Raw genomic sequence first — 13,478 nt, 5'->3', positions numbered from 1 at the left:
ATTTAGGATGCGTGCATGAAATGGAATCGGAATTGCAATGGAATTAAGAAATAACTAAACCCATATAATTCGCTTGTCAAGCATTGCATTATATCATACTGATCACATCACACTCATCCCATATCTTAAAATTCTCTATCGATTTTATTTCAAATTTCTATGCATGCTCAAGTACTAATATTAATTAGTAGGTACCTGGATAAATAGCCCTATCTCAACGCACGCATCAGATATTAATTCATCTCCTTCTTCTCATTCATCCCATTCCTCATCTCATCTCATGTCAAATCTTCTATCTACCCCCCTTCTCCCCTCTCCCCCACTCCCTATATTAAACCCAACGCATTACCCCCACTCACTAAACCGCATGCAAAACCCCCATAAATAAACACAGTTCTGTTTTTTTCCTGTAATTAAATCCCTCGCTCCCAAACCGCAGAAAGTTTTTGGAAATTTTTGAAAAAGCAGAGTGCCTCCCGTTGCCAGGTTCCCGTGTGTTCGTGTATATTCGTTTATCATTTCCTTGCTTCGTTCTTCCGTTGCTTTTCTGAAAGAAAGACCCGCACCCAAATATGAGAAGTCCAAACGGATATTCATCCATCCATCCATTACAACTCCATCATCTCATCTTCACACCCCATACTAATTCCCGAATCTCTCCTTAACCCTTTTAATCTCTCTTCTTCCTTTTCCCTCTCCCTCTCCCTTTCCACTTCCCTCTCCCTCTCCACCACCCTCCCATCACAATACCCCAACGTCACATCCCCCCAAATTCCCACTCCCTTATACCGCGCCAACTCCCCATCCCACCCACGAATCTGTTTCGCCATCGCTTCCGCATCGTCACAATTCACATCTACTAATCTCTCCATATACGTGCGTACTGTAAACAGCACCGCGTTGGATTTCGGGAGACGAGTAAAGGTTTGTCGTTCCCGACGGACGTAGATATCTGAGGGAGTGAGTGGGGAAGAGGGAGAAGGAGGAGCTTCGGGAATATCTTGGAAGAGGATGGGCGTGGTTTGGACGAAGAGGTTAGAGCGTTCCATACAGGTGCGGGGAGTGAGGTGGGTGAAGTAGCTGGGGTGAGTTAGTATGTTGATGTTTTGTTTTTGCTTTCTGGGGATTGGGAGGTGGAGAAAGGGAGAGGGATGGAAGACTTACCGATTAACACTCTTTCCTAACTTTTCTTTCCAGCCTGGCACGGGTTTATGTAGTACAGCCATACTACTCCCGATTCTCTCCTGCAATTTCCAACCTGCGGGGAAGAGGGTAGCCGAAGCCATTAATTTCCATTCCCCGTCTTCTTCGGATGGATCTTGTAGTAAGAGATTGAAATCTTCCATGCAGAGACGAGCTGCTGTCTCGAGGGGATTTTTACATTTCGATCCAATGGTCGATTGCTCTCCGGTTAACTGATTGAGGATAGTGTTTTCATTCACGAGGGAGAAATCATCCGGATATCGATCAAGGAGAAACTCAATGACCATTTCGAGGAGTTCGTAGGTGGCTGGGATGGCGGGGGGTAGGACTTGCAAGACGCATGGTCCGTGGGTTTCGAGGAGTGAAGCGCGGAGTTCGTGCTCGGGGAGATAGGTGGAGTCGATGGTGAGCCAATTGGATTTGTCGAGTCGTTTGAGTCCCATTGAGGTTGGATGGGGAGAGGTGGGTTTGAGTGGTGGGAGGACATAAGCTGGTTTCTGGGGACCAGGTTGGGCTTTAGGTGGTTGGTGGGGTGGAGTGGGAAGAGAGGTAGTTGATATTGATGATGTGGATGAGCTACATGATAGTAGGTGGGAGATTTGGGCGAGAGGGTTATGGAGGAACTTGGTGATGTTTGAAGGTGAGTTTGTAGAAGGAGAAGCTCTCTTGTGACTTCCATTTTGAGGACGTCGTGTATGAGTCTTTCGTTGAGAGCTGAGGATATATAAAATGCATGCCGTAGCAAAGAGGACGAGAGACTCCACAATCAACATGTTGCTTCCGTTCTGTGTTCCGAAGGCCAATGAAGATGATAAAGATTTGAAGTCCGGGTGTGGTATACTATCTCTTGTATCTCTTGAAGATGAAGCCGAAGACGAATTGGAAGAGGAAGTATGAGACGGTGTTCCCTCTGAAACCATTGGAAAGTCTTTATTTATATTCTCCACAACATCAACCTCCTTCTTTGCATGCACCAAAGAGATTCCAGAAAGTCCCAACGATGGTCCAGACCGACTCATCAAAATCCGGGCAGGAATTTCCGATAATCCATGCGCAAGTGGCGTTTGCACCTGCATATCCGGAGAATATTTGATTGATAGATTTGACAAGGTGCCGATTCCGAGCCGTTGCATGTGTATGTACTGTACTGTAGGTAGGCACTCCAAAAGCAAAGGGGTTTTTATGTTTTATTTTTTATTTTTGGAATACAGCAAGGGAAAAGTAAATATATAGCAGGGAAGGAGGACAGGCAGAAATATATCCAAAAACTTGGTCGAATAGATTAAAAGGTGGATTTTATTCACCTCTTCCTTGCTAACCTAGGGGAGGGATTGGTTTGTATGATAGAACGTTGGTCGTATTGCTACGTATATGTGAATGTGTGAATGTGTGAATGTGTGAATAATAGATAATAGTGAGATAAAGATGTTGTGAGAAGTCGTGTAGATGTTTGTATGGACTGGTGTGACTTCAGGCTGCAAAATCTGCAACAAAAGTAGGACGACAGGTAGATTCAAGGGAAAAGATAGGAGAGATGGATGGAATGTTGGAAAAGAAATCTAAATATAAGTACAAATGTGATAAGTGGTAGAAATCCGTCCCAGCTACACGGGCTGGGAAGGTTCTTTAATATCATAGAACCAATCCGGTCATGTCATATCAATTGTGCCATTACGGAGGATGAGAGACACAGAGAGTTTAGAATTTGGCTGGGCTCAAGCGTTCAAGCTCAGCCATGATTGTTCATCACTCATCAACCCATCTTCTTGGGTAATGAGAATAAGAAGCTACAACCCAGACGCATGGCCATGGCTGTGATTAATTGCCTCTTGATTCTTGATAGATCGGGATTATTTATGGTCCACTCGGTCCGGGTCATAGCTACTGCGTGTATACAGAGTAGTATTAGAATTACGAGAATGGACATGGGGAATCATCAAACCGGAATCCCTAGGTCAGAAGTGTGGAAAGGGCTAGGAATGATGAGCAAAAAGTTTGACATGAAAATGATCCAAGTTCCAAGTAGATCTTTATTTATTCACGACAGGTATGACCTTGACACATATTTTCATATTGTGGCAACTCGGCTTATAGTACGACACGCGGTTGCCGTGTAACGTAAGTTGAAAGGGGGGGGGGGGGGGGGGGGGAGGGGAGTCATCCGAGAACTCACACCTGGGCCGAAATGGGTAATGGGTGCAAAGTTTATCGGAGTCGGATGGAAAGAATATCTAGAGTTAGCCAAGTGCGACAGATGGCTCGATGTACGGCATGGTAGCAGGAAATGTCGAGACAAGCAAGATGAGACGGTTAGATTCCCAGCATCCAGTCCTTCGAATGTGATTTGGGATGGATCATGGCATGAAAGCCGGTAAGGTGGGTGGATGGTGTGGGTGGTGGACTCGATGGTTTTGTATCGGAATATGTAGCTTTTGCTTTCCGAGTGGATACTTTCATTCACAACAGGACCAGGACCGTGGCAGACTCGCAGGTAATGAAAAATACGGGGAAACTTGGTGTTAAGCTTACCTGGGTAGGAGGTAATGGGTATTCTTAGAACTCTAGAAGGAGAAGGAGATTGTACAATCGAGCGAGCGTAGGAATAAGTGGAGTGGAAAGTTTGTAGTTTTGAAATACGAAGCAAACTCATACGAATGAGCAAACGAGTTACCATACGAATGGCCATACAAACCACCACACAAACCACCACACAAACCACCATACAAACCACCATACAAATCACCATACAAATCACCATACAAATCACCATACAAATCATACGAATGAGAACCGTCTGGTGTCGCGTGCGTTTATTTGGTGTACGATATGAGTATCACGCATCACGTATCACGTATCACATATCATAACAACATCACAACATACCAAAGTTGATATTGACGCTTGATGTTTGATGACTTTGGTCGTTCTCTTTGACGCAAGCTCAATTTATCCATCACCTAGGGATATGTAGATCCATTATTCATCATTCATCATTCATCATCCATCATCCATCATTCATCATCGACTCCAATTGGATCTTCACCATCAATATACCCCCGCGGTCTTCGCGGTCAACTTCAAAAAAATAGATCCTGGTATGGCTTGGTGGGAAAACTCAGCCCCAACTTCCAATAGTTTCCCAACATCCAAAGAAAAGATTCTCAAGATCTCTCCGATTTCCGATGGTATGTGAGCCAATCATGATACGAAGTGTCCCTTGAATATATTAAATTTCATCACGTACCTTACCTTACTTTCGGTACGAAATACTCACTAATGAGTCGTGAGTGAGCTCGAAGTAAAAGTTCGTTCGCTTGGTGGGAGACTGGACTGGTCGTTGGTTTCATTGGTTTCATTGACTTCATGACTCTGTTCTGCGAACCGGTGAGATATCTGTCATGTATGAGATAGAATATTCGCAATCTGATACGACAAGGTTCTGATCTCGCAATGAGTACATACTCCATTCATATACATAACGTTAATGTAAGTACTAGGGACGATGTGATATCAATTGAACATACGAGAGACTTTCATTGCTTATTCCAAGTATTTAAAATATCCAAAATATTGGATTGGTATTGGCATTGGTGAGATGATGGAATCTAGATGGTAAGGCGGACGGAGATGCATTCACGTATCTAGATGCCAAAAAGGTTATCTCTATCTCTCAATCCACAATATGCAGCCATCGACAGCTTACCTACCTTATGAAAATCCTCTCAGAATCGAGTAAACAAGTCCCGTTTGACTCAAAGCCATTAACAAGCCTACAACGTCTACATGTAGTGAAACCCCAAAAAACAATATACAAAAACGTTTTGGAAAGCCTATTCATCACTCGTATCACCTTGTACACATAGCCAAAATAAAATAAAAAATGTCTCTCAATGGCAACATCAAAAACAATGGTTCCCTCAAATTATTATTCGCGGCAACAGCGGAAAATCACGAAACTTGAACAATCTCTGCGGCTGAACACTTCCAACCTTCTTTTCATTCGAAAAGTTATCCCTTCCAACCTAAACTAACCTTTCCACCTCTCAACTCTAATCTCTAAACGGATATCGCGCGGATTCTCTAAAATTCCACACAGAGGCCATGGCGCATTTGGCGTGAGGCACAACTTTCCATACCAAATCATCTTGGCGATGCTGGCTTTATTGGCAAATTCTGGTGGAGGTGTTGCTCTCCAGGCTTTTTGATTAATGACTCGTTACACTGCAGCTGTATGAAATACCACCTCCCTACCACCTCCGTACATCGCACACTGTCAAGAAATATCTCTCTGCATGACAGTAACCACGGTACGCTGATCCGGGCCCAGGAAATCGTTTCGTTTTTCCAGGGTGGGGAATGGGGGGGGAGGGGACTCCTTGTCGATGACCTACTGAGGATTGGGTTCACATGTCATGGTCGCCCATTGCAGCTACGGCGATTGCTACCTCTGGCCTGTGCATCACGTAATCCGGTAAGCATGCCTGTTGGATGGATACCTGGATATACTGGATACGGAACTCCGTTTATCGTGTCCCCAGCGCGATTCTCCACACCCATCCGAATGGAGACGTCTGGGATACCTGGCAGACAGCCCCGGCAGACAGAGGTGCAGAAAAGTCAATGCGGTTTCATGCAAGAAATTTCATGGTTGGTGGGTGAGGGAGCGAGGGAGGGAATGCCGGTTAGTGGGATCCTGTCTTGATGCTGGTGCGAATCACGTATAGTGTGCTGTGATGCGTATATGCTTACATGGGAATGCAAACGGGTGGGTATATGGTTCGATAGTTGCACAGGTTCTAGATGGATATCCTGGTGTGTGGCTTTGGGGGAATAAGGAATAGTGACGTTTGACATCAAGGGAAGGGTGCGAGGGAATCTAGATCTTGGGTGTGATATTGAATTGGGGGATGAGGGGGTAAGATTTTGGGTATGCTCTGGTGGTGGGTATGATGTTGTAAAGATGAGGATTTGTTACTTCATACTCCTGTTTTAGAATGGGAATTCGCGTTTGTAACGTTCAGTGTGCGTTTGTGGATAGTTGCATATGTCATTTAACGGTAAAACCGGCATTGGCTCTTCGTGCTCTTCTGAGCATAATATGCATATTGACTTACCACACATAACAACAGGGTGGAGTGGAGTATGATATATGTGTTTACAATCTACGGACTGCGGAACTCGTCGCCAGCCTCCTCTACCAATAAACAAAGCTTAGATAATCCCGAACATGGTCAACATCGCCACGATAACCACGATGATGACGCTGAGTAACATAGAACAGCATCCAAAAAAATCCCGTCAAGTCAACCTTTCCTTCCACAAAACAAAATACTCCGGAAAATACATAACAAGGCGAATTTTTACGTGGATGCCGCCGGAGCCACATTTCCGGTTTGTACTGCTGGCTCACCCTGCGTTTGACCAAAGTTCAAATCTAAAGCTATCATATTTCGCACCGAGGTTTGGAGCCACCATGGCCATCCTCGAATTGTGCCCAGGATACTCATATTCTTGGGTAAGATGATTTGGCCACTTCTTCCTGCCAACACTTGATCAACAACAGCTTTAGAAATGGTTTCAGGTTGGAGATATGGCTCTTTGAAGCTGTTTTGCGAGATAACACCCTCGGCCAATGGCGTCCGAACCCATCCTGGATTGACAACACTATTTTCTTTGTAAGTATGGAATACTGTAGGTAATGTCGGGTAGATGCGATCTTTAGGACTCACGTGGTTCGAATATTAGGTGCATTGTATAGAGCTTTCAACTCTGATGCCAGTCCTTCATGAAACGCGAGAGCACTGGCTTTTGAACAGGAATAATCTACATTGGCAGCGTGCACCAGGTAGCTTGCTAAAGAAGCGATTGTCACTACGTGACCATGGTTCTTCTTTATCATCGCTGGAACGAATTCTCTGGCCAGAAAGAAATGGGATACCGTATTAACCTCGAATGTCTTTCGGGTTTGTGCTTCACTGCCTTCCAGAATGGGCATGAGAGTACCAATTCCGGCATTATTAATGAGTACGGTAGGATCTCCATGACTTTTCCTTATTTCGGAAGCTGCAGAGGCAATTTGGGATGGTGATGTTATATCAACTCGATAGTAGAAGACATTTGATGCTTTAACATTGTTAGTCACTGTTGTATATCATGTGTCTCCAAATGTAGAAAAGTACTCACGAAATGGCATTTTTGGAGGATTCACATCCATTACCACAACCTTAATCCCTTTGGATGAGAACTCTCTTGCCATTGATTCTCCAATCCCACTGCACCCACCCGTAATCAAGACAACCTCCTGACTTTTGACAAATTTCGCATTGCTTTTCCAATTGTTCAACACAAGCTGAGACAACTTGTTGTTGACACCGCGTACAACACCCAAAACGAGGAGGACCTTCAATGCTCGAATGAAGGCGGGAGAATAAATGTATGGCTGAATCTTGGTGGGTACAATAGATCGTAACCTATGTGGGTAGTACAGAAGTGCCACAAGCAAAAGTCCTGTGAGTTTGGGGTCGAAAGGGGCACCTAAAATTGCTGACATTCTGGCTTTCCCTGCGATTTCCAATGTAGACAATAGTGACGAAGGAGCAGATGAATCAGTAGGTATAACTGTCTGGGAGTTCTAATATAGATTGGATACAATCAGAAATACAGTGGCTAGAAGTATCTATTAAAGTATCTTGAGAGTAGTTGAACCCAATGTCGACGACTTCATGAAGATACCGAGGTTTATTGAATGGGCGGTGGACGAGACACATGTGTTTAGGGATGTGGAGCGTGCGGACAATTGAATAGCGTGTCGATTTCCGGTAGATATACCTATATTTACTTTCTTGAGAACTTACAGGAGATCATATACCAAAAACAAATTCGGTAAACTCACAAGTATGGGAAGGAAACTCTTGATGACACAAATTTGACATGGCAAGCACCAGTTTCTACCCACGAGTGTAGAGATCACGGGACTCGAATGAATCACGTGAATCACTGCCGATGAATTCTTCCTCTTTTCCAGCTACCCCGCTCGCTATAGGATATAACCCCGCCTTGTACTACCCACCTTAGGCTTTCAACACATCGATATATCTGAAGAGAACATTACTCAGAATTCGAAGTAAACTGTCTTTTGATATCGAGACAATAACTCCTTCTTCACTTCCAATATCGAGAAAAACCACCGAAATAGATTCAATATGAGTTCAAACAAACTTCCATTCGATGTAAGTTTAAAGTTTCAGGGGCAATCAACAGACCTCTAGCTCGCAACACTAACCTCTCTCATTCTAGCTCAAAAATACATCACTTTTCCACGACAAATCTTATGTCAATGGAGAATGGGTAGAAGCTAAATCTGGCAAACGCTTCGATGTCTTAGGTTCTTATTCCCTTATCAAACCATAGTTTCTCATCTATCTCTTCCTGACTAACTCCTGAATCTTCATCAGATCCCGGAACCGGGCAAGTATGGGCCTCAGCACCCGATAACGATGCATCCGATGTGGATGCAGCCGTTCAAGCTGCTCACACAGCCTTTCAATCTTTCAAGAAAGTTAATCCCAGGACACGTGCTCAGTGGCTTTTGAAATGGGATTCTTTGATTAAAGAAAATAAGGAGGATTTGGCGAAGATTGTCACTTATGAGACGGGAAAACCAATTGCAGAGAGTTTGGGAGAGATTGATTATGCGTTGGGTTTTACGTGGTGGTTTGCTGGGGAGGCGGAGAGAATTTCGGGGACGATTCAGGTGCGTTTCTTTTCATGTTCCTTGCCGCTGCCACGAAATGTTCTTTTGAGAATATGATACTTCACGCGTCTTCATGAACGATTTTCGATATCCCGCAGTGTCTGTTCTTGAGCTTGCAAACCACTAACTTGTCCATCTAATCAGACACCAGCAGCACCGGGTAGGAGAGTCTTCACTATCAAGCAACCAGTCGGTGTAGCTGCAGCACTAGTCCCATGGAATTTCCCAATTGCGTAAGTTATCCCATCCATAGTATAGCACTGACTAACGATCTGTAGAATGATCCTGCGAAAGGCTGGAGCAGCATTTGCGGCAGGTTGCTGTATGGTAGCAAAACCGTCACCAGAAACACCACTTTCGGTGTTATCCTTAGCTTTCCTTGCCGAGCAAGCAGGATTCCCAAAAGGTGTATTTAGTGTTTTGACCACGAGTTTGGATAACACACCTCCACTAAGTGAGGCACTCTGTCGTCATCCATTGATTAAGAAGGTCACATTCACTGGTTCTGTAAGATTTCCTTGTCATATTTCAGATTTAGCCGAATACTGATGAACAACAAGACACGAGTTGGTAAACTCGTTGCAAAATTGTGCTCCGATGGATTAAAGAAAGTCACTTTGGAACTTGGAGGCAATTGTCCTTTCTTGATATTCGATGATGCAGATTTGAATCAAGCTGCTGATGGTACGTGACTCACTTTTTAGTGAAGGGGGCTATAACCTGTGTCTCTGACAACTGATTATACTTCTGAACGTCTTTTTGAAAAGCTTGTTAATATACCCAGCTCTCATGGCCCTCAAATGGCGACATGCCGGTCAAGCTTGTATAACCGCCAACCGCGTTTATGTACAATCTGGTGTTTACGATTCCTTTGCTTCTCTAATCAAAGAAAAACTTCCAAACTCAAGATCGGCCATGGAGCAAAAGAAGGAACTACAATCGGTCCTCTTACCACTCCTCGGAGTATCGACAAAGCAGAAAACCAAGTCGAAGATGCCAAAAAGCATGGTGGAAAAGTTGTACTCGGAGGAAGTAAGGTAAAGGACACTACTGGGTATTTCTTCGAGCCGACAATTATCTTGGGTGCAAAGAAGGAGATGTTGATCACGGAGGAGGAAACTTTCGCGCCAGTCTTAGCTTTGTATTCTTTCGATACGGAGGATGAAGCTGTGGAGGCGGCAAATAATACTAGTGTAAGCTTTATCTACATCTTCTCGGCAAGTGGTATTTGATATGGCGCTGACAAGATTACTATAGATGGGTCTAGCATCTTACTTTTTCACCAAGAACATTGATCGTACATGGCGACTTCTCGAAGACCTAGAGGCTGGTATGATTGGTATGAATACTGGTACGTAGTCTCGGCTCCTCAATTCTTCATACCTCCATATCAGATATTTATGCTAATTATTCAACTATAGGTAATGCATCCGCAGCCGAATCACCATTTGGAGGAATCAAAGAATCAGGATATGGAAAGGAATCTGGGAAAGATGTCGCGGTTAACGAGTACCTCATTACGAAAACGGGTACGATGACTATTGATGGGCACTTTTAGGTGGGAGTGATGAAGTAAGTCACCGTGATGAATATTAGAGCTGTAACTGATGGAATTATGTATTTACGAGAACATGTTGATGATGGCGCTGATATGAATGAACTTTGTATTGTATCTTTCCCGGGGAATGATTTGAAAGGCTCTCGATGAATCATGCCTGTATGTATGTATAGTCTTCAGCCCATACTTTGTTGTCTGTGTTTTATCTGGGGAGGCAGTTGTATTCCCGTCCCATACCATCCCATCATTTCCCCCATTTTAAAACGACAATGAATACAAGTAAACGATAAGAAAGTCAAACAAATCCAATCCAATCCCACATCACCTCACCTCACCTCATCCACTCCACCAAGCATTTCAAAACAAAAGACACTAGTTTTAATACATAATTCCTATTAATTCTCTGTATCGAATCGATCCTGATTGATTATTACAGTCACGACACGAATACGGACACATGTCTTTCTTTGATTCAAGAGAGGAATAGGTGATTGGAGTTTTCAAGAGATGAGGGGAGGGGAGGGGGTATTTATGTTTTTGAGTTTGGTATGCTGGTTGTGAGACAGAGAGGGGAAAGGGGAGAGAAAATGGGAGATGGGAGATGGGGAATGGGGGAGGGGAAGTGAATGAAGCTGGAAGATGCAGAGGATCTTGAGTGAATAAAGATTGAGATGAAATGCATTAGACTGAATCATTTGAGCTGATGAAAGAGTTAGAGACTTAGAAAAAGCGGGGTATGAACAAACTATTCGGTTCACTTCATCTGGATACTCTGATCGAATGACTATAGGATTATCTTAGGTTCCTTCTCCTTTGCGTTCAATCTATATCTATATCTATATCTATCTCCAGCGATGTTAGTGTTGGGTTTGAATCAAGAGGAAACACGTCGTCATGTTCTCCTACAAAGTCTGCGTGGCAGTTGCGTGCTCATGATTTGAGCAAGCCTGGCTTCGTAGGCGGCTTTGTATTCTTTGTGTGAAGAGAAATGCAGATACTTGAGGATGTTATTATAGAATCATTACGGATGGACGAATGGATAGCAAGTAAGTAGATGGTAATGAGTGACAACAATCATCGTTACAAATATCTCATTTGTCAACGTTTTCTCATTTTTCTTTTGAATGTTTTTCTCGAGGGAGACTGGGCAGGTGTATGGTTATTTTTGAGATATAGATATGTCGTAGTTTCTGGATGAGAGAGATATCTAAAAACCATCATTCAAATTGTCAGCGATACTGACAATTTTGTTTGAAGATCTGGAGTGTGTGAAGTGGGAGGGCTGTTATAGTGGATATTTGGGGTGTTTGGGTGTTGTGGAAGGAGGGGCAGGTAGATGGGGGGAGTGGAGAATGGAGAATAGAGAATCGCGTGGATGCTGGGATATCAGTTCCTAAGAACAGTATAAGTGAATTGTATGAACGGGTTAGTATTGAGCTATTTTATTATTTTTTGGGGGGCAAATGGACCGGTTGTTTAAGACGCAAGTTGATTCCCCTTTCTATCTGATTACATTTGCAATACGAGAGTATTGTAGATTCGGACGATGATTCCGGTGTGTTTCTTGCTTCTGGTCATTTGTATATGGTTTCTATCGGGTTTTGAGGTGGATGATTTCGACTCTTTCCAAAAGGCTTCCATTACAGATAACAGGAAAGTTAGCTGTCATTACCTCGTTCCTCCTGAGCTTAGAAGAATGATGGCAAGTAAATATCAAACGACAGCGATGAATTCCTACATAATTGTTCCATGGATCAATGACCAAAAAGATGATGATAACTCTAGATTCCCCGATATCCACCACTTCGCTTGAACCCATATTATAGTATAGTTTACCCTATCACACTTCTCACCATGCCTTCCTCTTTATCAGCAGCTCGATGGAGGATCGAGGCTTGAGTAACCTGCGTGTTTACGGAATCCTAAAGATATCCATGGATGAAGGTGTATCTATTTATACTAATTCCAAGATAGAATGATGGGAGGTGGATTGATTTTTAGTGATAGTGAACTGAGATGGTTCTGGAATTGTAGGTTGGTGTGAATATAATAGACGAAGCGGGGCAAGGGACAAAGTATTACTGGCTTCTAGAGATTGGGAATTAAAGAGGGCATATTTAAAGACTCCTCCTTGTCTAATGCAAACTCAAATAACTCGTTGCAAATATTACAATCTAGTAACAAGGCGGAGCTGCGACTCGAGTGGAGTTCTTTTCTTTTTCGATAGGGTCTCAAAAACAAGTAAGTCTAGTAGATCGAGAGAGTGAAAATTCTTGTCAGGATTGTTGAGATGTGGTCTGATATATATTTCTGAGGGACGACAACAAGTTCGAATACCTAATTGACAATGGTCAGAGTCTCATATTTTCATCTTTGAGCTTTGTAATATCGATATCGTGGATTGGCACCCAGTTACAAGATTCAGTTACAGCGATCTGGATGATTCGTCACTCCATCCTTGTTCTCTGTTACAGCGGCTTTCTTGACAAGGTAGCAATGAGCCTGCTAATATAGTTCTGAAACCCTTTATATATTAGTAGCTTACAAGAGAAACTAGACAAATAGCAGGCCTGTTAGATGGTGAATCAAAAACTTCGTATCTTCGCATGATAGCTCATCAGGACATGTCCGGCCATCACTGCATAGTCATTTCCATTCGCAAAATTGAAGCAGTGAATACATTCAACATACTTCGAATACCAAGCGGATAACAAAGACTCAATGGCTACATAAACTCATGCAAACTTCCCCACCGTTTCAATACGATGGGTTGTGTCAAGCGGTTGTCTTATCAATCAAGCTCCCATATCTATCAATCATTGGTACAAATTTTTGTGTGTTTTGGCTGGAAGTGGCGGTATTGACAGCATTTCCAACCCAAATTTCAATAAAATGAACAGGAATCACTTTTCCACAGTACTCATCCGATATCACTTCATTCTACTGTAGATCGACAGCAAAAAT

General features: G+C 43.2%; 4 protein-coding genes across 4 annotated transcripts; 1 reads left to right on the top strand and 3 right to left on the bottom strand.

Moving 5' to 3' along the window:
- Positions 1 to 608: 608 nt before the first annotated feature.
- Positions 609 to 2,336, bottom strand: EAF01_001616 (uncharacterized protein; the record flags this gene model as incomplete). The annotated part of the gene is made up of 2 exons (XM_038909866.1): positions 609 to 1,080; positions 1,165 to 2,336. The coding sequence occupies 2 exons, from the start codon at positions 2,334 to 2,336 to the stop codon at positions 609 to 611; spliced, it is 1,644 nt and encodes a 547-aa protein (XP_038774678.1).
- Positions 2,337 to 4,318: 1,982 nt separating this feature from the next.
- On the bottom strand, positions 4,319 to 4,568 carry EAF01_001615 (uncharacterized protein; the record flags this gene model as incomplete). The annotated part of the gene is made up of 2 exons (XM_038909865.1): positions 4,319 to 4,419; positions 4,478 to 4,568. The coding sequence occupies 2 exons, from the start codon at positions 4,566 to 4,568 to the stop codon at positions 4,319 to 4,321; spliced, it is 192 nt and encodes a 63-aa protein (XP_038774677.1).
- Positions 4,569 to 6,563: 1,995 nt separating this feature from the next.
- EAF01_001614 (uncharacterized protein) lies at positions 6,564 to 7,753 on the bottom strand (the record flags this gene model as incomplete). Its single annotated transcript, XM_038909864.1, has 3 exons — positions 6,564 to 6,867; positions 6,933 to 7,326; positions 7,387 to 7,753. The coding sequence occupies 3 exons, from the start codon at positions 7,751 to 7,753 to the stop codon at positions 6,564 to 6,566; spliced, it is 1,065 nt and encodes a 354-aa protein (XP_038774676.1).
- A 652-nt stretch (positions 7,754 to 8,405) lies between these two features.
- EAF01_001613 (uncharacterized protein) lies at positions 8,406 to 10,514 on the top strand (the record flags this gene model as incomplete). Its single annotated transcript, XM_038909863.1, has 10 exons — positions 8,406 to 8,432; positions 8,500 to 8,587; positions 8,658 to 8,956; positions 9,101 to 9,189; positions 9,235 to 9,463; positions 9,517 to 9,640; positions 9,741 to 9,802; positions 9,865 to 10,149; positions 10,214 to 10,307; positions 10,378 to 10,514. The coding sequence occupies 10 exons, from the start codon at positions 8,406 to 8,408 to the stop codon at positions 10,512 to 10,514; spliced, it is 1,434 nt and encodes a 477-aa protein (XP_038774675.1).
- Positions 10,515 to 13,478: the final 2,964 nt, after the last annotated feature.

This window comes from Botrytis porri (genome assembly GCF_014898465.1).
Source record: "Botrytis porri strain MUCL 3234 chromosome Unknown BPOR_002, whole genome shotgun sequence".
Taxonomy (NCBI): domain Eukaryota; kingdom Fungi; phylum Ascomycota; class Leotiomycetes; order Helotiales; family Sclerotiniaceae; genus Botrytis; species Botrytis porri.
Note: the sequence above shows the minus strand (reverse complement) of the source record. Positions and strands in the feature narration are given on the sequence as shown.